We start from the raw sequence: 21,796 nt of genomic DNA, 5'->3' as shown, positions 1-21,796 counted from the left end.
GCATCTAACTGTCTGTTGTAATGGGTGGTCGTGGCGTCCTTCTCACCTCAAATCTCCCTCAGTTGCAAAACCTCATCAAACGTGACCCAGTGTCGTATAAGGAAGAGTTCCTACAGCAATGGAACCACTACGACAGTATCAGACAGATATTTCAGATAAATCCTGATGAACAGGCTCAGCATTTTCGTGAACTAGTCTCATTCATATCTCAAGTGCGTCTTAAAGATCTTTTACAATTTTCTTACTTCGCTGATGACATTGCAATTTCAGGTCGCACAATGTTATCCCAAGGAAACCAAAGATTTTCCATCTCATTTGTCTACCCTTCTCCTCGAAAACTATGGCACCCTCACGCCCGATACCAGAAAAACCCTCGTTCAAAACCTTGTCATGTTGCGCAACAAAGATGTCATTACATCCATCGAGTAAGTGCCTTGATGGATTATGTCCTCTAAATAAAATTTCGATATAGACTCCTCAAGTCCCTCTTTCCGCTCCTCCCTCGTACAACCTCCTCCACTTTGCGAGCCTTTATCCGCAAAACTATTCTCTCCGATATCCGTACTGCCAACCTCCGAACCAAAAATCACAAACTGAATCGTGCTGTGCAAGCCATGCTTTTCACCATGGTCGAACGGGGAATGGATGCTGAAGTCATTGGGGATAAGGGCAAGCTCAGATCCGCAGGTCCCACGAGTGATAAAACCGCCAATAATGGGGAGGACGCTATGTGGGCAGTGATATTGACAAAAGAGTTGTGGCGAAAGGGAATATGGTACGCCACTTGTCATTGATGCAGCTAGATAGAATTGACTTCCATCCTCAATAGGACTGACGCTAAACCTGTGTCTATCGTTGCGCTTGGATGCTTTCATCCCGTGATGAAGGTACAGAGTGCTTCGATTCATTTCTTTCTAGGAAGTGACGACGAAAAGGAAGACAGTGACGATGAGGATGAGGAGGTAGGTAACGTCTGCCTTGCCAGAATATCACTCACACTTGTTTCAGGGTCCTGATGTCAGAGCTCTTCACCATCGTCGCGAAGTCAACAAAAAGAGACGGGGCGATGATAAAAAGCTTCAGAAACAGCTCAATGCTGCCAAGAAGGTACCCCGTTTATTCAGAAATGCTTTTCTGGCTCCATCTCATTGCTAATCCGTATACAGAAAAAGTATAACAAAAATGCCCCCACGACACCGAATTTTCCGGCGCTCCAACTTCTCAATGACCCACAGACGTTTGCTGAGAAGTTATATGATAACCTAAGTCGCTATGACAAACGTTTCTCACTTGAACATAAAATTCTCATCATGCAGCTCCTCTCGCGGGTGATGGGCGCTCATAAACTTTGCGTCCTAAGCTTCTATACTTACATTGTCAAATACCTTACCTACCACCAACTTCGCGTCCCGTCGATTCTCGTTGCGCTGGCGCAGTCTGTCCACGATCTTACGCCACCAGATGCCTTGACTCCGGTCGTGCAGAAGCTTGCAGCCGAATTTGTGCATCCTGGAGTAGGAAGCGAGGTAATTGCTGCAGGAATCAACTCAATCAGGGAGGTTTGTAGAAGACAACCATGGGCAATGGAGGAGGATCTGTTGGGTGATCTTATAGAGTATAGGAGAAGTCGAGATAAGGCAGTTACAGCTGCTGCAAGAGGATTGTTGCAGTTGTACCGAGAGGTGAACCCTGGTATGCTCAAACGCCGGGAGAGAGTAAGCGGTTCCCTTTCAACTCTCCATTGCCAACGTTGAATATTCTTGTAGGGAAAAGATGCCAGTATAGGTATGAGCAAAGGTGGTCAACCACTGCCGTTTGGACACAGTGCGGATGCTGCAGTCGACATCGAAGGATTAATGGTAATGTGGATGTCTTTTACGACCAAAAATATGTCTGAACCACTCGACAGCTTCTGGAAGATCACCTGCAGAAACTTCGCGAAGAGGAGATGGGCAGTGCCAATAATGACGGGAAGGATGATGAAGCGGCCGCTTGGGAAGGCTGGGATGTCGAAACCGATTCCGATTCTGAATCTGAGTCTGAAGGATGGATAGATGTCGACTCAGAAGGTGATAACGTAGAAGTCAGTGATAGTGAAGACGAGCGGGAGTCAGCTCCTAAGCCGCCTGGGGAGGCTGATGCAGGGATCGATCCAAACCCCAATCGAATCTCAACCTTGGCAACTACTAAAGTGAACTGTTATTCCTTCTACCCCTCGTGCGACACTCTGACATGTATTACAGATCCTTACGCCGGCAGACTTTGCACTACTGAATGACCTGCGTATACAGGCTGCCACAAAAGCCATTGAATCAGGTGGTGGCTCCAAGGCGAAACGGAAGCTGGAAGCCCTTGAAGCTAACAGGAGGGCCATGCAAACTGGGCCATCTGATGGCACGTTCATTTCTGAGAACGATATCCTTGGTCCGCGCAAAAAGGCTAAAGCTGACTATGCGGAACGCATAGCGAGTATTGAAAAGGGTCGGGAAGGGCGAGAAAAGTACGGCTCGCTGAAGGGTAAGAAAAATAAAGAGTCTCCAAGCAGCTCCACAAATCGCGAGAAGGCAAGGAATAAGCCGATTATGATGATATTGAGCAGCGGTGCGGTACGGGGAAAGAAGAAGGCGTCCTTGAGGGAGAAGCAGCAGAAGTTGAGGGCACACATTGAACGCGCAAAAAAATCGTATCACTAGTACATCGTATGATGCTAGCCAGTGTTGTACATGTCGCTAGTCTGAATGCTGGACCAGCGATGATTCACTTTTCTCTATCATTCGGTCCATCATGCGAGACCAAGTACTATTAGGACCACCCGACTTAGCATCTCAGGGGAATGCGCCGATACTGATCCTCTTCGCCATTGCATAACCAGCTGCGAAGTGAGAGAGCCTAGCATCTACTACAAAGCCCTGGGTGTTGAGTGAGTGAAGGTCTGTACTTTTCCTGCTCAATAATGTCACCTTTTTGTCGTATACTTGAGAATTTCAAGGTCAGGAACACGTTCCATCGAAGAGCGAGACTCACCTTTGAGCACGGTATCGAGTTGGTCTAGCTCTACGACGCGAGTGATAATATGTTCCCCATCATCAAGACACGGGGTAGGAGTTTCGAGTTTATCTTCTAGGAGGACACTTACAACCACGAGTTTCATGTTGGAATTAGTCATTCCTACAACTATCTTAAATGTGCACCAATATATCTGACCGAATATACAGACCTGGATCACTGACAACGATCGGTGAGGACTCGGGTTCGGTAGTCATATCAGCCTCGTATCCTGTCTCCTCCTTCAATTCTCGAATGGCTGCTGCCTCTGCTGTTTCCCCTGCATCGACGAGACCAGCAGGGAGTTCTATGATCGAAACAGAACAAAATGAGTAGGGAATAGATTGATAACGGTAGGGAAGTGTAGCATGCCAATAACAATGTTGTCGAGAGGAGGACGGTATTGCTCTATAATGACTGTCGAGAGGGGGAAAGCCTTGGTCTTGGAGCGAAGGACAGCGAGGACAGCGACGCCTGTAAAGGACGAGCGTTTGTGCAGTTGTATAACGAGGAAGAACAGATGTTATTCACCGTCTATTCCAGAATCCTTGCGAGTTGTGCGCTCAGCAGATTCCCAAAGTCTCTTACCGATGAATGAGCGAGATCGTCACGCCCCCGAGAGCATGATAAATATACCTGTTTTCCGTCTTGATCAGTGTAATGAATCTTCTTGAGACGGATCCATCTATGCATGAATGAGATATTAGTTGACCTCCACAGATAACGTTCTCACTTTGCGTCCTTGTTGTCCAAAGGCTCTTCACTGATGACTTTGGCGGCAGGCATAGTAGTAAAAAGCTTCAGATTCCGTCTGATGATCGCAGGCCCGACGATAGATGACGGTGGATGTGACCGTACAAGTCTAACGGAGAACATACGGATATCCCCTTTATAATCATCAACTTTTCAAAATTCAACCGTAATTGAATAGCCCAGTTTGCTGCAGTCTATTTCCTAGCCATTTCTTTGCCCTGGATTGCAACTCAGTACGTCACCATTACATAATATTCTGCATACTTGATTAGACAATGGTCATTTACGATCGTGCTCACTACCGCTCACTGTTCCGTGTTACATGCGTCAATACGTTTAAATGTCTGGTTCGAACACTCATGACACGTCCACATTGTTGTTGAAGATATCATCTCTACAGGCCGAACTTTCACACCTCCAACACCGGTATGATGCTTTACTTGCCGCCAAAGAGCGCGCCGCCGAGAGGTACAAGACCGACTACAAAAAGTGGCGAACTGTCAAACAGTGGCTTTGCGAGAGTTCCGATTGTGGCAAGGAGGTGCATCCGTTACTGAAGGATAGTAACTATGATGTCTATCGGAGAGCCTCTAGCATCGACAAACGACGCAAATTTGAAGAAATAGGTCCGGACTTGAGTGCGTTTGACGAAGAGGAGAAGCAGACGTCCGAGACGCGTACGTACACAGGCTTTCACGCGTCTTTATACTCAACTGATGTTGCATTAGCTTCTGATGCTATGGGCAGGCAGCAGGAGGTACCATCAACTCTCCACGCTTCGCGTAGAGAAACGACTATTTCAACGGAAGTTGGGATGCGGTCTGCCACTCCATTCAAACCCCCGTTCCCGATACATGGACACTCTACTGGCGAAGAACTAGCAACCGGTGCGTGCCTATCAAACTACATACTTTGGCAACTTCATTAATCTTATTAATGCAGGCACGTCTGTCTTACACAGTATCACCTTGCGTCGAGATCCACCCAAGAGACGCGGGAGATATGCCCAGGCCACGTAAGTCCCCACAAGACCATGCTTGCTGCTCCCTGACTCCCTGATTTCAAACCAACAGTGATGCGACCACTATCAATTCACGCTTCACTATAAGTAAAGAACGCAATCACGGCGTGGACTTTCAGTATGATGAAGTGGTCAAGAGCCGCGAGGGGCGAAAACATATGCTTGCTGACGATTGTGAATGTTGTCGTGGTGTGCGTGTCTCATTTTTCGCAAAATCGTTACTCAATCTCTATTCGTCCTAAATAGTACTATGAAGGCGTTGGACCACTGCCCAAGCCCCTTCAGAAACCACTTTGGCGTTCACCCTCTTCAACGCCTACTAAGAAACGCCGGTTATCCTTTGACAGCCTCTCAGACTGTAAGGAAAACCGCGAAGACATCGAACACCACAAGAAAGAGATATCACGACATCGGCACCATTGGTATCGTGCCAAGACACCACCCGGCTACTGGGACATCGGTTTCCCTGACACACAAGAGACAAGCGACATCAACCGACGTGCCGCAGAGATGTATGCACAGAAATTGGTAGAGGTTGAAAACGAAGCACGGTATGCTAACATCCATATTCTCCAGACTTTTCTGAACTGATGGCATCGCGTAGGAGTGGTAAGGGAAGATACGTCGAACGGATAGCATGAGTCTATAATACCCCTGGCAGGGCCATCAGGTGATATCATAGATATTTGTCCTCGGGACGATACGAAGAACTTGACCCGACATCACATATCACGCAAGGCGGAATGGATCACAATGTCTTCTCCATAATTCAACTGCCTTCCATATTAGGATTGAATTCTGTCGACGACATCAGGGAGGCACACCAGCTAAGCATCGCGATCACAAGAAAGTATGACTGACCCCACAACCTCAAACGTCTACGCAACCGCCCTTGGTTCCGCTCATAAAAGGTTACCTAGGTTTTCCCGTCAGTCCGCACACCAACTAGTGTTATCGCATTTCCAGCTGTAGATCCTTGACCCTCGGTATTAATGCAAAGGGCGAAAAATCATTTGTGAATGCAAGCACCGCCTCCAGAATCGCATACACCGATTTTAGTCAAACACAAGTCAGCTACAATTATATACTGACCATGACACACGTTTATCCTGCATTTCTTGGACTTTATCTCCTCCACTGTCAACTCACTGATCTATTGCTGGTACCAGCGTCCATCTTCATCCTCATTCTCATTCAAATTTTGCAGTTACGTATAGTACCGTTCGACCTCGTGTATCATTGCTGAATTTCTTAAACACAATGCGTTTTTATGCATCACATACAGAATTTTTCACAACAATTATTGTAACACGCGTGAAGGGGTCGCGAACAACCTCGCGTTTCTAAATATCTACAGCCTTGAAACTGGAAACTTTGAAAGAAGTACTATTGATACACGATATGATGTTACAATCCTCATACACGACCCCTGTACCAGCCAAACAAAGGGTAATTACAGGAACAGTCCTGTTCATCCTCGCTGACTACAACCAATTGTATCGCTTGTTCGCCTTCTTTTTTGATGGACCTGAGCTTGACACCAACCTTGCCTGTTACATGTCCGGATGTTTTGCAGTTTTCTATCGTGATCGATTGGTTTTGCATGTTGGTGACCGGTGCGATACTGCTGGGCTAAGTACTTGCCAGTCTTGCTGGCCTTGTCGACTGTCTGCTTGACGTGCCGTGTTGCATGGTCATTCTCATCTTCGGTACCGGAATCACTATTCACTAGTGTGTCGAATGGAGTAAGGTCGGCATGTTCCCTTTAACAGCTGAGCCTCATGTACGCCTGCAAAGCTATTTTAGTCATATCTAATTTTTCAAGCATGGCAAAGAACCAGAAATCTGTTGATGACTACAGTAATAGCCAGAGAAGAACTTCTATAACAGAAGTGATGAAAACATTTGTCCAGGCGGGTGTTATCATGTCGCTACTCTGCAGCGAGGAGGTAGTGAACTTCAGAACAATTTCTTAGTGTCTTAGCAGCTTGCTCTGCGGTAAGGTCTCTCTGCGGTTCCGCCATAACTTCAAAACTATCAATCATATCAGCTTATGTCAACGAGCCAATAATTTGTGGTGAAACTCACCCCGCCAAAAATTTGCGCACACTAGCACTCCGTAAGAGTGGAGGCTCGAAGTGCACATGCAGATGTGCAATATCGTCTGCATCTTTCACATACATCCCATCATCATCTCGACGTGGGGGAAGTGGCCGTTGATGAACGCCCATCGCATATGCAAACGAGCAGGAGAATATGTTGTCGTAGCGCTTCGTCACGCGCGACATGATGTCTGCAAATGCGTGCTTCTCATCAACTGTGAAATGTACAAGGGACGAAATGTGCCGTTTGTGAGGGAGCACTGTGATGTCGTGTTCAGAGCTAGCATTTGCTACAAGTGACTTGTAACACACCCATGATTTCGAAGGGCCAATACGCCCACCACGGCACAAGAGCAACGAAATGCTCATTTGTAACGACTATGCGTCCTTCGTCTTCTGGAACAGACAGCTCGTGGTGCACATATTCGCACAATAGGCACGCATGGCCATCAGGCTCAGTTGGAACGCCAGAGTGTACGTGGGCGGTAGAGGCGTAGTTGTGCAGAGAAGCAAGTTCCTTCGCGGGGAGGGTAGGCACAGTGGAAAGCGACCATACTTGGCTGTGGGGATGCGGGTTGGAACACCCCATCATTGCTCCTTTGTTCTGTTATGAAATGAGGACTTGTGCGATGATCTGGTCAAAGTCGAATACTTCAAAGATCTGCACGTATTTAATCCCAAGCTCAGTCCCCCTCCTCATGTAAACACGAGTCCATTCATCCACGATATTCTCCACGTCCGACACAGATAAGGTCGGTAAACTGAGATCGTGCCGGGGATGGAAACATACAACATCGCACCCACCCTGAATTGGCTCGACAGTTAGGAGTGGATGTGCAGCCTGAGGTGTAACAGGTCCAGGGGGTGGAAGAACGGCAGCGTAATCATTCTCAAATACCACGGTGGAAGTGTACATTTCGTTCACCTTACCGCCCGCTCGAGTGTTCCCAGGGCACAAGTAACATGCGGGATCGTACTGGGGGAGGTTTGACGGCTCGGCAGGCTCAGTCTGACCTAGCCAAGGACGTTTGGTGCGATGAGGTGAGACGAGAATGTGTGTGTTAGTCAATGGATTATCTGTGACCGTATCATGGTCAATCATTGTTTCGTCGAGATCATCTTGACGGCGATCAAGAGGACTTACAGCGTCTGTGAGGATGCGTAGTTGGATCAAAGGGCTCCATGCTGATGTTAAGAAGCGTCGAATTTCGAAGACAGACTCAAACGACGAGCCGCGATGACTGGTAGCAAAGCTTGTTTATCCAAGAGACTCCATGATGCGTGTGATCTAAATGCATGTTATGTAACAGGCATTGAATCAACTCAGTTGAAAGTTTATTCACGAAATACTACTATACTTTGCAGACTACTCCATCATTGTGCTGTGATAAATCAATTCGACACGGCAGTGCACTAGCGAACGTTAACTCTCGAAGGGGCAATTCATGATTTAGCCGATTTCATGCTCGGCCAATAACTGCAGAGAATCTCAGTTATGCAATCAAGAGTCTCGAGACAAGCCGTAGCTCACCATGTTTGGGATCCCATTAGATATGGGGTATATGTGGTTACAATTTTGACAGACCATCGCACCATCAGTAACATTGATCTAGGGAAAAGTTAGCACAAACTTGAGGAAGTGATCAAGGTACATAGTACCTCCATTAAAACATGATGAAGCTTCTGAAGTAGCTCGTCGTCCATCATGTCTGGCTGTTCTGGAGGTAGTGATGTGTCTCCGACCTCAATAGACCATGAGCCACTCGCTCGGGCCAGTTATGCAATCGCACGCACCTGCTTCGCAGCATTTATCAAGGCAGTCCATTCCAATCGAGACAGCATATTCCGGATGAAGTCAGGGTTGAATTCTGTTTCTTGTAGTTCAACTTCGACATCTCGAAATATGAGTGGAAAATTATTTGTAGTGCATCCTTTGACATGGCATGCGAGTAAATTGTGGGTGATCAACCGAACCATAGTTGCTGTGAAGAACACACTGCGTGTTGTCCAAAAATTCCGACGGCTTAGAGATGGCTGAGAATCTGGGGGTACCTAAGGTTTCAGCCACGTCGAAGCCATCAGATATCAGCCAACTTCTACGATGTCGGAAATTTGACCCTTTAAATTACCACTGGTGTCAACAGTGGCTCGAACTTAGAGCCACTCTCACCTGCGTACTATCTACGTTTTAGCTACATCTACCTGGACTCAGTTGAACATAGCCTGCAGCTAACGCATATATATATAAGCACGAATAGTCGGCGGCTCGGTGAGTCAAATGCACAAGTCGCCTAGGACAACTTGTTAAGTCCCGTTATGGAAGTTAAACCTGTTTCTACCAAGCAACCTTGATAATCTATCTCACTTCAACTTTCCTACCCTCCCAGTCTTCCAGCAGCCTAGCCTCGACCCGCTTGTCAAGATCTTTGACCAGAATGGAAGTTACGTTAATTAATCGTAGGACTTCCTCTGGTGCCGTCGGAACCCCCCCTGCTTTGTGTAGGACACATATCTCGCGCTGAGCATTCATCGCTATGCTCATCAAACCTGAACTCAGCCTCTGCTCAAGCAAAGATGGGTCCACCACGGGTCGCGTCAATGCATCCGGGAAGAATGCGAACGTCACACAGAAAGGGGTGTGATGTATTGCAAGCGAGATGGGTGCGCGTTCAGATGGCGAGTGCTGTTGGAGAAAAGTCAACAGTATAAGCAGCAAAGTCGTCTCAATACGTACAACGATGACTTCGTCTCCAACGACTTCTACTTCCGGCTTTCTGAAGTGCTTAAAAGCTACGATGCCAGCGAGACATGAACAATCGAGTATGTTACCGGCATCAGCGAGGACATGAACCGTCAATCGCAATTGCCAGACCTGAATTTTTCGTCGTTGACCCATTTAGTGTCATATTACTCACCGGAGAAAGACTTCACCTACTCGTTGACCTGCCAATATGCACAAAGATTCCTTGTCAATAGTGTCACTTCTTCGGAGGACCTTGTCCAACATGCGGGTAAGGGTGACCTCTTCTTCTGAAGGCCTGGTGAAATTTTTGATTATGGCAAAATAAAATACATGTAGATGGCACGCACCTACCGACCAGGTTCATAGTCCGGAGACGCCATAGGAGAGATTTCAGAATGTATTGTAATGATGCCTTCAAAGGGTCGTTCTGGCAGCGGTTTGACCATTTTGGCGTCTAATTGTGCAATTACGCTGGTACCTGTCTTGTATCTGATAACACGCACGAATCCTCATGGATGCTTACCGTGTTTTGCCCATTGCACATTCTACCCAACCCAGTTCAGGGCCAAAAGTGAAGGTCGGCGTTCGAAAATCAAGCATATCACGACCGTCTAGTCGCAGAGACTGCTTCAGAGCATCATAAAGAAACTTTTTCTCTGGAATCGATGGCGAGGGTGGACGCATGGAAGGACGAAGATAATCGATGTGTATATGTACAAGCGATCTGGCTCGTGGCAGGGACTGAGATCAAAACTTTGTAAATAATTTTACATAAGTATATGTTACCTGCTGGTATCGTTTTGGCTGAAAATAGTCTTCTGTAGACAAACCAATAAAAGCAAGAAGTCGGACACCGAAGGCACTGCGTATTCGTGTAACACTGAAACCACAACGCGTCCGCGAGGTCCGCAAGCTTGGGAGCGCCCGTGTAGAATTGCACGACATGCCAACAACTCCCAAGGGTATGTCATATTCGGAGCAAATGCAGCAATCAGGTTCGTGTTAACCCGTTCCACTGTACTTTATTCGAGCCTCGGTCCTCGAAGTGAGAGCACCCTGTACCTTGTTGGCTCAGTCACCTTATCACAGAATCGAGGAAGCGAACTGTTTCAGATCTGGGTGGCGAGTCTGATAACGATGGCTCCACGATGACGTCTCGAAAGGTAGCCAAAGGTGAGCTATAGTCCCTGTGTGTAAAATTACATCTGATGCGCTACTCCAGTACACCCATTCTTCACCAAACCTAGCGCGGACTCTACAGCGTCCTCATTCCAATGGCTGAAACCTGCTCTAGGCCCGAAGCGCACGTGTCTGCACGGAATCAATCTGATACCACAAAGCACACCGAAAGTAGCTGCATTCGACCTCGATGGAACAGTGATCAAGTCAAACCACAAAAATCGAAGCAAAGAAGCCGCATTGCACTGGGAGTGGTGGAGAGCTAGTGTGCCTGTGAAGTTGGAGGAATTACATCAAGAAGGGTATGTCCAAAGTATGCCAAGCCAAGCTACGACTCAATTCTCGCAGATACTCGATCATATTGATATCCAATCAAGCATTAAAGCAACAACATCTGGATGGCTGGAAGAAGAAAATTCCTCTCATCTCTGCCGCTGTAAGCCCTGCTGTCTCCTTCCCTAATCCGTTCCTCATAGACGAGAACAGCTTCCTGGCGTACCTTTTCGAATATTAGCTGCGTCTGCCAAAGATGGCTTCCGTAAACCCATGCCAGGGATGTGGGATGAGCTCGAACGTATTTTCGCAGAAGATGGTGTTCGGATAGGTGAGTGGCATAGGAATAGTGGGATGCATTGCGAGTATCTTATGCGCGTCACTTTCAGATAATAACGCTTCATTCTTTGTTGGAGATGCTGCGGGTCGCACAAATGACTTTGCATCAACTGACAGGAAATGGGCGATTAACATTGATATTTCATTTTATACCCCAGAAGTGAGAATCAATCGCTCGAAAGTATTCATGTCATGTTGAAACTCTTTAGGAATATTTTCTCCAGCTGCCCTCAGCGCCGTATACCCTTCCTGGATTCCATGTTTCTAGTCTCCCGAAATGTTCGCTAGTTTTTTTGATATTTTGAAGATGAAGTTGACTCGTGAAGCAGTACCGTTACTTGACCCTCCTATGGCACAAATCATTCCTGATGCTGCAGGGACAGAGCTAGTCGTATTCTCGGGCTTTCCATGCCTCGGAAAATCGACTTTTTTCCGGAGGCATTTCGCGCCTGCTGGGTACACCCACATCAACCAAGATACATTGGGCAGTCGTTCCAAATGCATGAAAGCAGCTGAAGTGGCACTCAAAGCCGGTACAAGCTGTGTAGTTGGTAAGTACCTGTTGTTCTTGTATGAACTGGCCAAACACATGACGGTCCGGCAGACAATACCAATAGAGACATTTCAACTAGAAAACATTATTTGGATCTCGCGAAGAAACTTCAGATTCCTGTTCGGCGAGTATTTTTGCTTACTTACGTCTACAGGAACGTGACGCTTTGCATCAGATGTATCGAGTTCGTTGGTTCAATGGATCTGGCATGGCACAATAACCTCTACCGTGCATATGTTCATCCTTCAATAGAGGTAAATGTCAGATACATCACGAAGTTTTGCCTCAATCTAATCTCAGTGGTGGTTAGTCGAGACGCGACATAATACCATACGTTGCTTTCATAGGCTTCAAGAACCACTACGAGGAGCCCCAACTGACAGAGGGCTTTTCAGAAATAATAAAGGTTAATTGGGTGTTCGAAGGTTCTGAGGAAGAACGAAAGAGGTGGAGTATGTGGCTTCAGATTGACGGGAAATGAAAGTCCCGCACATTAGTAGTAATACTTGAGCACAAACTCTTGAGATTCATATTCTGGCTGCAGAAGGGTGCAGTGCCACGCACGGACTCCGTATTCAAGCTATTGCCTCAAAGTAACAAGTTGCAAAATGCAAAATGCTAGTCCGCTTGTTGTGCAAGCCCACTAAGATTCTTCGTTGCGCTTCATGGTGGTAACATTATTATACATGAAGTTAACACCTGGATGTAGACAACTTACTGGACAAGCGTACCCAAGATATCGAGTGCATCGATTCTGGTGTTATCGTGGTCAGATTCCACAAGGATCTGTTCGGTATGCCGTAAGGTTGAGGTCCTCGCATGGGGTCAGGACTCACATGAAGCGAGTTCACATGGTTGAACTTGGTGGGATGAAGTGTAATCAACTTTATTGTTCCATCTTTCGAAATTTGATCCGCCTTTAGCTCGATGACCTGGGTATCCTCCGAGTCCTCAAAATTGGTGAAGTCGATAGCGGAGCAGTTGATACGAAGCCTGAGTTTCGCCGGTCCTCGATCCTGCGCCTGAATGACCAATGATCGTACACGAACTGCCTGGTTGAACTGCCACGACCTGCGTCAACGCTGCCTAGAGCAACGTTATGCGAGTAGTACATACCTCGATGTTTAATAGTAACTCTGCATCTGCATCGCTGTCAAGGTATGCAGGTGATGTGTTTCGTGCTTTGGAAGAAAGTATGGACTGCAACGTGTGTTCGTCCTGCTCATTCAAGCATTGCGCTTTGGCAATGTGCTCCAGAAGGGAAACCTATAAATCTAGTGAATCAGTGACGGACTGGGGCACAATTGGTTATTCTCAACATCTTGCATGCCGCCTTTTGAAGATGCCATACCGATAGTGATGAAAATAAGTGACGAGAGCGTCGATAGTGACAGGTACTGTTTCTGAACGTTGGAACACCCGGGTGTGGCACATCATGGATTCCCTCATACTTAGTAACACAGCCGAGCTGCAAAACAACGACAGCAGGTACAAGATCAATATCCAGAATACTAGCGTTCAAGCAATAAGCTGATAAAAGCCGCCGATAATAATTAAGGAAGGGTAGCCATTAGGAAAAAGGAAAAGCTCGACAGCGAAATTGATAGCGATCATTCCAGGGTTACTAGCAAATAACACACTCGTCTTTGGCTTGCTGTCGCGTTGGACGTCCAACGTTGGAGCGTTTATTGCCCATACGCTTCATCTCCGTCAGTCGGTTCATGGCTCGTTTGTTCCCTTGCGCTATACAGAAATTTGAGCTAAAAATAATGTGCAGGTAATAGAACGTTTGTACACACCTGCTGCTCTCATATACCACCTCTTGGCGAACTCGATATCCTGCTTGATTCCGATCCCCACCTCGGCGTAGTAACCCACAGCATACTCTGCTTTGCTCAAGCCCTTGTTGGCAGCTTTACGCGCCCACAGATACGCTTCAGAATCACTCTGCTTTAACACGCCCTCACTTCCGGTCAGATACCATCCACTGAGAGCCAGCTCAGCCTCGGCATCCCCTTTCTCTGCTGCCTTAGTGTACCACGCTATTGATCGCCTAGGATCAACAGGGCATGTCAGCGTGCCGTACTCGAAGCATTGTCCGAGTTTGTACTGGGATTGCGTATAGCCTAGGCGTGCTGCTTGTTCATATAGTGACTTGGCACACGCGGGATCGTGAATAACCAATTGTGAGTTTTGCATTTCGTGAAGCATGGCGAGTTCGTGAAGTGCATGTGGATTTTCCTCGTCAGCCTGCTCTGCAGCCCGTCTCAACCAGTTGATAGCTTCTCTTGGGTTCTTCTGTTCTCCCAAAGACCCAAGTAGAAGAATCATGCCCAACTTGTACATTGCGGCAGTGTCACCCAGTGATGCTGCTTTCCGATAGAACGCAGAAGCCCGCTGCGGATCCCGTCGCGTGCCTGCTCCAATCTCATTACAGACAGCGACGCGGTATGAAGCTGCTGCGTGATTCTGTTTCGCGGCTTGTAGGTACAAGTGGTACGCGCGTTCATGGTCCACTTGGAGACCCAGAGAACCTGTCCCGAAACAGTTGGCTAGGAAGAACTGTGCCTCATCGTAAGCTTCTTTCTGCTCCGCTAATCGACGGATAGTCTTGAGAGATTCTTGGAGGAGCAAGTCACGATACTTCTTCACAGCCCGCTGGTCCTTGGCGTCCGCTCCTATCTTTTTGGCAGCATCTATGAGATATTTTGCATATAAGAAATGAGCTTCAGGGTCTGGATCGGCCTTAATACGGTGTCGGTACTGGTCGATATATTCTTTCGTGAACGGAGGGGCTGTAAGATCAACTGCCTTTGTTTTCTTGGTGCGTGGATCAACTGACGTGGAGACAGAACGTTGTAACGATGAGGGTCGAAGCTCAAACTCGGGATCATCCAGTCCTTGAGGCACTGACGGGTTAGATGGGCCACCGTAGGGCAACATCCCCGCACTACTACCATAGGGTCCCGAACCGAGGGGAGAAAGATAAGGTGTAGATTGGCTTACAGGAAGAGATACTTGGCTTCCGTACGCGGGGCCGGCAGGATAAACCGGCATATGGTGCTGTGGTGGCGGAGGGCCCATACCGAGGACGTCAGATGCAGCAGCATATAGGTAGTCATACTCGTCCTGACGAGAGGGGCTAGGGTGTGTAGGACCTGGGCCAGGAGGGTAGTATGCGGGAGGCAAAGCTGCCGGTGGACCCTGCCGCCCAACTTGAAACTGTCTCGGTGGATAGGGTGGGGGTTGAGAATAGGGTGCGACGGAACTTTCTGAAGAAGGGTATGGACTTTGCCCTTGGTTGTCATAATTACGCATGTCCACGAGATCTGTATCCACGGAGAGGCCACTATGGGGATCATTAGAGTAAAGCGAGGCTTCATCAGCTGTGTGGGAACGTTCGGCTGGATGTCGAAGTCGTAGAGGACGGGTAATATTCACATTAGGTGCTGATGGCAACGTGCTCGCATATCGCGGCGGGTATGGACCACGCTGATCGGGGGAGAGGGATTGCACCGACATGGAAGTTCCTGCATGAGGAACAGGGTCAGAGCTGTATGACATTGCACTTGTCCCCCGGGGTAGGGGGTCGCCTAAGTGCATTGCGTTCATGCTGTCTACGAGAGTTGAATGATTGAAATTGGGCAGTGGTGGCACGTCGTCGTATTCTGATCTTTGACTGTGGGAGGGCAGGGAAGGTACGGAGAGATTAGTATGGCGTGTAAAGGCTTGAGACGACAAAATGATAAGCAGCGATAAGACACAGAGCGGAACATCACTAACCAGGGTTTGGAAGATGGTTGTTTGCACCATGGTAATTAGCAGTAGGGCCTTGTAGTGCATGCTGTTCCAGCGCCCAGTTTTGTTGACCGTTCAGAGGTATTCCATTGTGATCCCAATGTGCACTCTCAACTGGTAGGTGATCTTGCGAGTCGAGTTCGGGCTGGTCATAGGCCAACGATGAATCGGGGTCGGACATGACAGAATAATAAGCCAAAAGACAACAGAAAAAAACCTGTCGAAATAAGTGTCTCAGTAACTAACAAGCACTGAGCTAGGTTGCGAGAAAACCTTGTAGGCTATGAACCACGCCAACCAGGGAAGGCAGGCTAATGTTAGACTTGTGCCAGACAGAGGATTGCCAGCAAGGCTATGAGTTACGGTTACCGAGCTTGTCCGAGACTCCGAGTTGATTTCCCAGGGCAAACATCAAACTAAGTACTTAAGTCTGTTTATCGTCCACACATTCTACTTTACTAAAAGAATGACACTTCTAATAGATCAGATAGAGCAATTGATCATGCAAGAAGGACAACGAGCTTCTACCTAAGCAGCCACCTCCATCGCTTGGGTTGTCTCCAGCGGCGAAATGACATCAACTTCAGTCCCCTGTTCTTCTTCCTTGGTCACTTGGCATCCTAGGGGTGCGTCTTCTATAGGCTTCATCTCGACATCTTGGAAATCCCCTTCTGGCTTCGAAGACTCAGCTTTCCAAACCCACTTTTCCATCACCCGCTCTATTCGCTGCCTCTCCACCCCATTTTCAGTCTTTCTGACTTTGATCATCACATCTCTCGTCTTCTCCACAGTCGCCCGTTCCTCCTGCACCTGATCTTCAGACTCTTTGTTCCACTCCATCCACTCTCGTTCCCATATATCTGATGTCTTTGGACGGTGAATATTCACAACCCGCTCGTCCGATTCCCGGGGAAGTTCATTAACTACATCCCATCCTTTGGGCTGGAAGTTCCTGAACTGTACGCCAACAGCTGCACTAGCGGGCGATCGCTTCCGTTTGTGGCCATTCACCATATTCGTCTGAACCGGGCGCCCGAGGTCTTCATCGTCGCTCGTCGCTCCTGCTGCAAGCCGCACACGCCACCTCAGCTCACGAGCCAACGCTGGTGCGTCCTTCACGCGATCACTTGGGACATTTTCCTTGGCTTCCCGCTTGGCCACCTCTGTCCCGCGTTCCATAGCTTGTGACTCTGACACAAGAAAATGGGCAAGAGCTTCAAGAGAATCCAGAACACGAGGAGGGAACTCTTCTTTCGATTTCAGGTCTCGCAAATATTTGTCACCTACATACCAGCAGAGCCTAATAATTGATACTCAGACAGTTTAACAGAAATGAAGAAAAATCTCACTTGACAAACAACGGAAACCTGAATTTTTTGGGCACATGTGTTGCTTTCTCAATGTCAATCACTTTCAGCTCTGTATCATGATGGCCAACGTCAGTCTATAGCATGAAAAAAGAATAGCAAAAAGCTAACTCACGTGTTGCAATGTTGTAAGAGTGTAGGAAATTCCCGCCGAAGACCAGAGAATCTACTGGAGTGTGCTAAAGGAACAACCGATGTTTCATAATCTGGAAGACAATAGCGGCGGAGGTGCTCACCACAGCGTGTATCCACCCTGTTGGTATTATCATCGTATTGCCTGCGTGAAGAGTGACCTTCACCACCTCGTCCACCATGTCACCTAACCAGACATTACTTTGCATCTCAGTCCCAGACCATCGTTCATACGCCTGTAAGTTGGCTGGTGTGGGTCGTATGAAGTAGAATACCTGGGATAAACGCCCAACCTGTTAGAAGGATGGAGCATATAATTGAGAGACCGACCTTGCACCCACGAAGTATATGATAATACACCGACGAACCAGCAAAATCTACGTGCCAATCCTATGGCCGATTTTTAGAGTACCATCGCTCAAAAATGTTGATCACTCACTGTCCACGCGGAAGCAACACCCATGAGACAATACAGCTGCACTTTGGGGTATGCATGCCCCTTCCCTTTACGTGTACTTGGCCAGAACTTTTCAACCCAGTCCAATTCTCTCACAAGTCTTGGGGGTAACACCTGGTCTGCAAGCTTCGTACCTGAAATCTCCAACGATATCACGTTACGGATCTTATCTCGTTTGGAAGGTTCGGTATTATAGTACTCAGCCCAACGCCCCAACGTCCATCCAGGAGAGTTTGACTGTGAGGCAACGTCTAAGCCACACATCAGCAACACATACACTCCATAACAACACACTCACCAATGACCTCCACAGGTGTTTCGTGGCCGACTTCATCCGCAACATCTTGAACCGAGAATTCGGGTGAAGGCATCTTCATTCTCAGTCCCTCCGGATTCTCCACTACAATTGGTTCACGCATCGCGGTTTCGTCGTTCTCCAACCATTCCAGGCCCACATCTGCGCCCTTCATTCTTCTAAAATTGTCGTCCTTGATTGGCTTGCTTTGGATGACTCGCAACCATCTACTCGGGTCGGATTCGACTCCTGCGTTGAGATTCGCGTAGTCCAATTGTGTACGCTTGCGTGAGGACTTGCGTGCAGGAACCTTGAATGTCATCACACGCGACGGCTTCTCTGTCATGCATGGCCCGCAGAACCTGTTTCGTGACATCCAGTATTAGATAAACCATCACAGTGAATTCACGTCTAGTATGTACCATTTGTTAATCGACTCGAGGTCACTACCGTCCCCTACGCATGCCCAGTGAAACCAAATCTTGCAGGCGTCACAACGTATCCAGCTGCTCTTTTCTCCCTGCACACCTTCTCTGCATGATGGGCACATATCTTCATCTGTCTTGGTTGGTGCGGATTCCGCCTGCGTGGGCTCTGGTTCATCCTCCATCGGTGTCAACGACGAACGTGACGAGCTTGGTGAGCGCTCTGGTGACTTTTGAGTTGCCGAACGTGTAATGCGACGTCGACTCCGAGCCATCTGTTGCTTAGAATGTCAAGAAGTATTTGCCAAAAAAATCTGACCAGATGTCGATCGCGAGCCCCAAACCTGATGCTAGGAGAAGTGATTATGTAATATTTCCTGCTTAGGCTTGCTACCAAAAATATCGTTCACAGCTTAATAATTAGCGTCAGGGTCACTCAGGCAAATGATTGCGTATTCTGCTTTCATATTCGTGCTACGCGTTTACTCGACTGATATAGTACAATTCCATAGTAATTCTATTGACGGGCGGCAGTAAGGTACAAACCACTCTATGAATATGCCATCTTTCTTCCCTTGTGAAGTCACTTCTCGCTAAGCTCAGCCACACCAGGCAGGACCTTAATGTTAATTAGTTAACTTAGTTCAGGGTGACCGGACTTGCTAGTTCTCACCTTGCCCTCCAACAGTTCCAAGCTAGCACCTCCGCCTGTACTGACATGACTTATCTTGTCCTCAGCGTTGTAGAGTGCTGCAACTGTTGCAGTATCACCACCACCGATGATGACGGTCACGCCCCTCTGCGCAGCCTCGACGTTCGCATCGAGAAGAGCTTTCGAGCCCTCTGCAAAAGCAGGGAACTCAAACACACCAGGAGGTCTGTGAACATTGAGATAAAATATTGCTCCGAGAAGTTTTACACGTACCCGTTCCATAAGATGGTCTTGGCCTCGAGTACTGTCTGGCGAAATAGTTCGCGACTCTTCGGGCCGGCATCAAGGCCCATCCACCCACTAGGAATGCCTTCAGCTATACTTGCAGTCCCAGTCTGCGAGAACAGTCAACGCAGACAACAGACATGAGGCGAAATACACACATTTGCATTTTTGTCGAACTTGTCAGCAGTAATGAAGTCGATGGGGAAGACCAGTTTTACATTATTCTTCTTTGCCTTTTCGACAAGGGCTCCAACCTTTTCAGAACCGGCCTGGTCGAAAAGGGAGTTTCCAATCTTGGAAATAGCGTGAGTGATCACGCATTATCAAAAATCACTCGTAGAACTCACAGACACATGGTCCAATGTCTTTGCGAACGTGAACGCCATGCCACCGCAGATAATAAGAGAGTTAACCTATTCAAGGAAGCGCAAAAACCCAAGCGATGAACAGCTGATTTGCGGCCGGGAAAAAATCACACCACCCACCTTATCCAACATATTCTCAATCAGCTGAATCTTGTCCGACACCTTGGCACCTCCAAGGATGGCGAGGAAAGGTCGGTCAGGATTCTCCAGAGCTTTTGCGAAGTACTCAAGCTCCTTCTTGACGAGGAAGCCTGCGGCTCGTTGGGGCAATTTAACGCCGACCATACTCGAGTGAGCACGGTGAGCTGTCCCAAAGGCATCGTTGACGTATAAATCACCGAGTCTTGTAAGGCCCTCCCTGAACTCCGCAACCTTGGCAGGGTCAGCCTTAGTTTTTGTACCATCTTTGTTTTTGACAGAACCCTCCTCCTCAATGTGGAAGCGGAGATTTTCGAGAAGGATGACAGAGCCAGGTTCGGCAGCATTCACAGCCTTCTCAACCTCAGGGCCCACGCAGTCGGGGAGAAAGATAACGGGCTTTCCGAGATGCTTCTCGAGCTCGCCAGCGACTGGTTTTATGGAATACTTCTCAACAATCTTGCCATCTGGACGGCCTAGATGCGACATGAGGACGACGGTCTTCGCGCCTAGATAGATAGAACAAATTTCTTCGTGACAGCACTCCACATGCATACATGACACTGACCGTTGTCGAGAGCATACTTGATGGTGGGCAACGCTGCCACGATACGCTACAGCCCTTTCAGCAAGGATATATGTGTGACAAGGGGAGTGCTCACAGCAGGGTTAGTAATTTTGCCATCCTGCATGGGAACATTGAAGTCAACGCGGATGAGGACACGCTTTCCCTTGAGGTCGAGATCTGTGATAGAGAGCTTGTTCGAGAGAGACATGGTCGTCGTTAACTTTAGGAACAGTGGGACGATGATCGAATAAATGACGGTACCGAACCCGTACCGTTTATCTTATCAGAACAGATAAGGCTCTGATTTCCCACCTCATCGCTGGACTGTCCATGGACTTCTCCAGTAGCTCAAATTCTCTCCGCGGCGGTATGATTTCCTTTGGTCGCGTCTTCTGTCGACCACAATGGCCGAGTCCTCCACGAACTCCCTTGGCCTTGATTTCAACAATCTTTCCATCAAAGAGACAACTGAACCTCCTCAGGCCGATGCAGACGAGTCACAGGTGCTAGAAAATCAGTCAACAGATAGGGACGTTAAGGAGAAGAAGAAGCCTTATGTGAACCTTGAGCGCGTCAAGACGGGCGGAGCGCAGAGGGTATGCAATGTCAGGACAGTATAATATGTCCTGCTAACTGCTTCATAGGAGAAACTTAGTGAAGAAGCGCTCGCTGAACGGATGCAGCGTATTAAGGAGCAGAATGAGAAGATTAAACAACGTAGAATTGTAAGTGACATGCATATCCACAACGTCAATCCACTGATATGGTATGATTAGGACGTACAAGCAGATGAAGACGCGTTCAAGAAGACTCAGGAAGCTGACCGTGTGCGTCAAGCCCATCAGCGCAAAGTGCAGGAGGGCGTTAACCGCACCCGCGAGCAGAACGCTCTGAGAAAGTTGGACAAGATTCAGAATCGTGAATGGGACTCTGGAAAGCCCCCGGGTGATTGGAAACAGGCGAGGAACCCTGCTCCAGCTGATAGATCTGCAGCAGTTCCAAGTTCCTCGCCGTCTGAACATAGGGGAGGGAGAGGTCGAGGAAGTAGCAGAGGAGGACCATCAAGAAGCCGCGGGCGCGGGCGCGGAGGTCCATCTGTAGCTGGATTTTCCAGCCCGTCCAATAGCACTCAAGTTGCCGATACCTCTTCGTCCATCAATGAGGCTACCCCCGTCGCGTCCGAGGAACCTGAGGCAGTTGGAATTGCTTCGTGATGCAGGGCTATCTTCTGGATACCATTTGACTTGGCTTATGTCTCAGATGACGGTGACCTGTACGACTCGTGCCTTTTGAAACCAGGGGCGTT

At 48.1% G+C, this 21,796-nt stretch overlaps 12 protein-coding genes across 12 annotated transcripts; 4 read left to right on the top strand and 8 right to left on the bottom strand.

The window, feature by feature from the left end:
• Positions 1-20: 20 nt before the first annotated feature.
• Positions 21-2,693, top strand: F5891DRAFT_946043 (SDA1-domain-containing protein; the record flags this gene model as incomplete). The annotated part of the gene is made up of 9 exons (XM_041374652.1): positions 21-212; positions 271-425; positions 473-775; positions 830-962; positions 1,009-1,107; positions 1,167-1,715; positions 1,767-1,859; positions 1,910-2,191; positions 2,244-2,693. The coding sequence occupies 9 exons, from the start codon at positions 21-23 to the stop codon at positions 2,691-2,693; spliced, it is 2,256 nt and encodes a 751-aa protein (XP_041229600.1).
• On the bottom strand, positions 2,364-3,831 carry F5891DRAFT_1208934 (NUDIX hydrolase domain-like protein; the record flags this gene model as incomplete). The annotated part of the gene is made up of 8 exons (XM_041369122.1): positions 2,364-2,909; positions 2,961-2,974; positions 3,025-3,168; positions 3,218-3,352; positions 3,445-3,519; positions 3,577-3,628; positions 3,682-3,730; positions 3,779-3,831. 8 exons carry the CDS (start codon positions 3,829-3,831, stop codon positions 2,826-2,828), a joined length of 606 nt encoding a protein of 201 aa, XP_041229599.1. The 3' UTR covers positions 2,364-2,825.
• A 307-nt stretch (positions 3,832-4,138) lies between these two features.
• On the top strand, positions 4,139-5,460 carry F5891DRAFT_1184975 (DNA repair protein endonuclease SAE2/CtIP C-terminus-domain-containing protein; the record flags this gene model as incomplete). Its single annotated transcript, XM_041366503.1, has 6 exons — positions 4,139-4,475; positions 4,527-4,685; positions 4,741-4,813; positions 4,872-5,010; positions 5,066-5,370; positions 5,424-5,460. 6 exons carry the CDS (start codon positions 4,139-4,141, stop codon positions 5,458-5,460), a joined length of 1,050 nt encoding a protein of 349 aa, XP_041229598.1.
• Positions 5,461-6,750: 1,290 nt separating this feature from the next.
• Positions 6,751-8,105, bottom strand: F5891DRAFT_946605 (galactose-1-phosphate uridylyltransferase; the record flags this gene model as incomplete). The annotated part of the gene is made up of 5 exons (XM_041374686.1): positions 6,751-6,853; positions 6,908-7,181; positions 7,234-7,525; positions 7,574-7,998; positions 8,066-8,105. The coding sequence occupies 5 exons, from the start codon at positions 8,103-8,105 to the stop codon at positions 6,751-6,753; spliced, it is 1,134 nt and encodes a 377-aa protein (XP_041229597.1).
• Positions 8,106-8,238: 133 nt separating this feature from the next.
• On the bottom strand, positions 8,239-9,023 carry F5891DRAFT_63649 (uncharacterized protein). Its single transcript, XM_041372593.1, has 4 exons — positions 8,716-9,023; positions 8,581-8,664; positions 8,453-8,530; positions 8,239-8,398 (listed from the first exon to the last, which is right to left on the bottom strand). The coding sequence occupies exons 1-4, from the start codon at positions 8,896-8,898 to the stop codon at positions 8,372-8,374; spliced, it is 372 nt and encodes a 123-aa protein (XP_041229596.1). The 5' UTR covers positions 8,899-9,023; the 3' UTR covers positions 8,239-8,371.
• Positions 9,024-9,277: 254 nt separating this feature from the next.
• F5891DRAFT_946693 (ribosomal protein S5 domain 2-type protein) lies at positions 9,278-10,348 on the bottom strand (the record flags this gene model as incomplete). The annotated part of the gene is made up of 5 exons (XM_041374694.1): positions 9,278-9,604; positions 9,656-9,793; positions 9,857-9,959; positions 10,016-10,135; positions 10,188-10,348. The coding sequence occupies 5 exons, from the start codon at positions 10,346-10,348 to the stop codon at positions 9,278-9,280; spliced, it is 849 nt and encodes a 282-aa protein (XP_041229595.1).
• Positions 10,349-10,812: 464 nt separating this feature from the next.
• F5891DRAFT_1184972 (polynucleotide kinase 3 phosphatase-domain-containing protein) lies at positions 10,813-12,489 on the top strand (the record flags this gene model as incomplete). The annotated part of the gene is made up of 9 exons (XM_041366502.1): positions 10,813-10,837; positions 10,887-11,145; positions 11,192-11,279; positions 11,330-11,447; positions 11,506-11,615; positions 11,665-11,734; positions 11,785-12,006; positions 12,060-12,262; positions 12,319-12,489. The coding sequence occupies 9 exons, from the start codon at positions 10,813-10,815 to the stop codon at positions 12,487-12,489; spliced, it is 1,266 nt and encodes a 421-aa protein (XP_041229594.1).
• Positions 12,183-13,420, bottom strand: F5891DRAFT_1016240 (DUF1000-domain-containing protein). Its single transcript, XM_041360930.1, has 7 exons — positions 13,328-13,420; positions 13,125-13,274; positions 12,845-13,069; positions 12,727-12,794; positions 12,573-12,669; positions 12,319-12,513; positions 12,183-12,262 (listed from the first exon to the last, which is right to left on the bottom strand). Exons 1-5 carry the CDS (start codon positions 13,355-13,357, stop codon positions 12,627-12,629), a joined length of 516 nt encoding a protein of 171 aa, XP_041229593.1. The 5' UTR covers positions 13,358-13,420; the 3' UTR covers positions 12,183-12,262; positions 12,319-12,513; positions 12,573-12,626.
• On the bottom strand, positions 13,421-16,180 carry F5891DRAFT_1016238 (uncharacterized protein). Its single transcript, XM_041360929.1, has 3 exons — positions 15,792-16,180; positions 13,808-15,736; positions 13,421-13,751 (listed from the first exon to the last, which is right to left on the bottom strand). The coding sequence occupies exons 1-3, from the start codon at positions 15,985-15,987 to the stop codon at positions 13,633-13,635; spliced, it is 2,244 nt and encodes a 747-aa protein (XP_041229592.1). The 5' UTR covers positions 15,988-16,180; the 3' UTR covers positions 13,421-13,632.
• A 3-nt stretch (positions 16,181-16,183) lies between these two features.
• On the bottom strand, positions 16,184-18,842 carry F5891DRAFT_1104894 (uncharacterized protein). The gene is made up of 8 exons (XM_041363641.1): positions 18,480-18,842; positions 18,061-18,419; positions 17,745-18,013; positions 17,636-17,695; positions 17,410-17,580; positions 17,289-17,352; positions 17,156-17,225; positions 16,184-17,106 (listed from the first exon to the last, which is right to left on the bottom strand). The coding sequence occupies exons 1-8, from the start codon at positions 18,755-18,757 to the stop codon at positions 16,335-16,337; spliced, it is 2,043 nt and encodes a 680-aa protein (XP_041229591.1). The 5' UTR covers positions 18,758-18,842; the 3' UTR covers positions 16,184-16,334.
• Positions 18,843-18,928: 86 nt separating this feature from the next.
• F5891DRAFT_1141374 (phosphoglycerate kinase) lies at positions 18,929-20,728 on the bottom strand. Its single transcript, XM_041364909.1, has 8 exons — positions 20,585-20,728; positions 20,491-20,536; positions 19,905-20,431; positions 19,767-19,832; positions 19,578-19,712; positions 19,408-19,529; positions 19,156-19,360; positions 18,929-19,101 (listed from the first exon to the last, which is right to left on the bottom strand). The coding sequence occupies exons 1-8, from the start codon at positions 20,696-20,698 to the stop codon at positions 19,066-19,068; spliced, it is 1,251 nt and encodes a 416-aa protein (XP_041229590.1). The 5' UTR covers positions 20,699-20,728; the 3' UTR covers positions 18,929-19,065.
• A 166-nt stretch (positions 20,729-20,894) lies between these two features.
• On the top strand, positions 20,895-21,704 carry F5891DRAFT_946416 (uncharacterized protein; the record flags this gene model as incomplete). The annotated part of the gene is made up of 3 exons (XM_041374673.1): positions 20,895-21,086; positions 21,135-21,215; positions 21,267-21,704. 3 exons carry the CDS (start codon positions 20,895-20,897, stop codon positions 21,702-21,704), a joined length of 711 nt encoding a protein of 236 aa, XP_041229589.1.
• Between the last annotated feature and the right edge of the window lie 92 nt (positions 21,705-21,796).

This window comes from Suillus fuscotomentosus (assembly GCF_016647785.1).
Source record: "Suillus fuscotomentosus strain FC203 chromosome Unknown F5891scaffold_11, whole genome shotgun sequence".
NCBI classification, from domain to species: Eukaryota; Fungi; Basidiomycota; class Agaricomycetes; order Boletales; family Suillaceae; genus Suillus; species Suillus fuscotomentosus.
The sequence above is the reverse complement of the archived record's forward strand: the minus strand, read 5'-3'. Positions and strand labels throughout refer to the sequence as shown.

Bases quoted from the DNA above. Each gene is read 5' to 3' on its own strand.
- F5891DRAFT_1141374 (XM_041364909.1), bottom strand. From the start codon at position 20,698: ATGTCTCTCTCGAACAAGCTCTCTATCACAGATCTCGACCTCAAGGGA. The intron at 19,713-19,766 runs GTGAGTTCTACG...GCTATTTCCAAG, and splicing joins AGACATTGGACCATGTGTCT to ATTGGAAACTCCCTTTTCGA. The intron at 19,102-19,155 runs GTGAGAACTAGC...ATTAACATTAAG, and splicing joins TGGAACTGTTGGAGGGCAAG to GTCCTGCCTGGTGTGGCTGA.
- F5891DRAFT_1016240 (XM_041360930.1), bottom strand. From the start codon at position 13,357: ATGGCATCTTCAAAAGGCGGCATGCAAGAT. The intron at 13,275-13,327 runs GTTGAGAATAAC...CTAGATTTATAG, and splicing joins CAAAAGGCGGCATGCAAGAT to GTTTCCCTTCTGGAGCACAT. The intron at 13,070-13,124 runs GTATGTACTACT...AGGTCGTGGCAG, and splicing joins AGTTACTATTAAACATCGAG to TTCAACCAGGCAGTTCGTGT.
- F5891DRAFT_1104894 (XM_041363641.1), bottom strand. From the start codon at position 18,757: ATGGCTCGGAGTCGACGTCGCATTACACGTTCGGCAACTCAAAAGTCA. The intron at 17,696-17,744 runs GTGAGTGATCAA...AATCGGCCATAG, and splicing joins GTGTTGCTTCCGCGTGGACA to GATTGGCACGTAGATTTTGC. The intron at 17,353-17,409 runs GTGAGCACCTCC...TTGTTCCTTTAG, and splicing joins CAGGGTGGATACACGCTGTG to CACACTCCAGTAGATTCTCT.
- F5891DRAFT_1016238 (XM_041360929.1), bottom strand. From the start codon at position 15,987: ATGTCCGACCCCGATTCATCGTTGGCCTATGACCAGCCCGAACTCGAC. The intron at 15,737-15,791 runs GTTAGTGATGTT...TGTCGTCTCAAG, and splicing joins CAACCATCTTCCAAACCCTG to CCTTTACACGCCATACTAAT. The intron at 13,752-13,807 runs GTGTGTACAAAC...ATTTCTGTATAG, and splicing joins GTGGTATATGAGAGCAGCAG to CGCAAGGGAACAAACGAGCC.
- F5891DRAFT_63649 (XM_041372593.1), bottom strand. From the start codon at position 8,898: ATGGTTCGGTTGATCACCCACAATTTACTCGCATGCCATGTCAAAGGA. The intron at 8,531-8,580 runs GTACTATGTACC...ACTTTTCCCTAG, and splicing joins TTCATCATGTTTTAATGGAG to ATCAATGTTACTGATGGTGC. The intron at 8,399-8,452 runs GTGAGCTACGGC...GATTCTCTGCAG, and splicing joins CTAATGGGATCCCAAACATG to TTATTGGCCGAGCATGAAAT.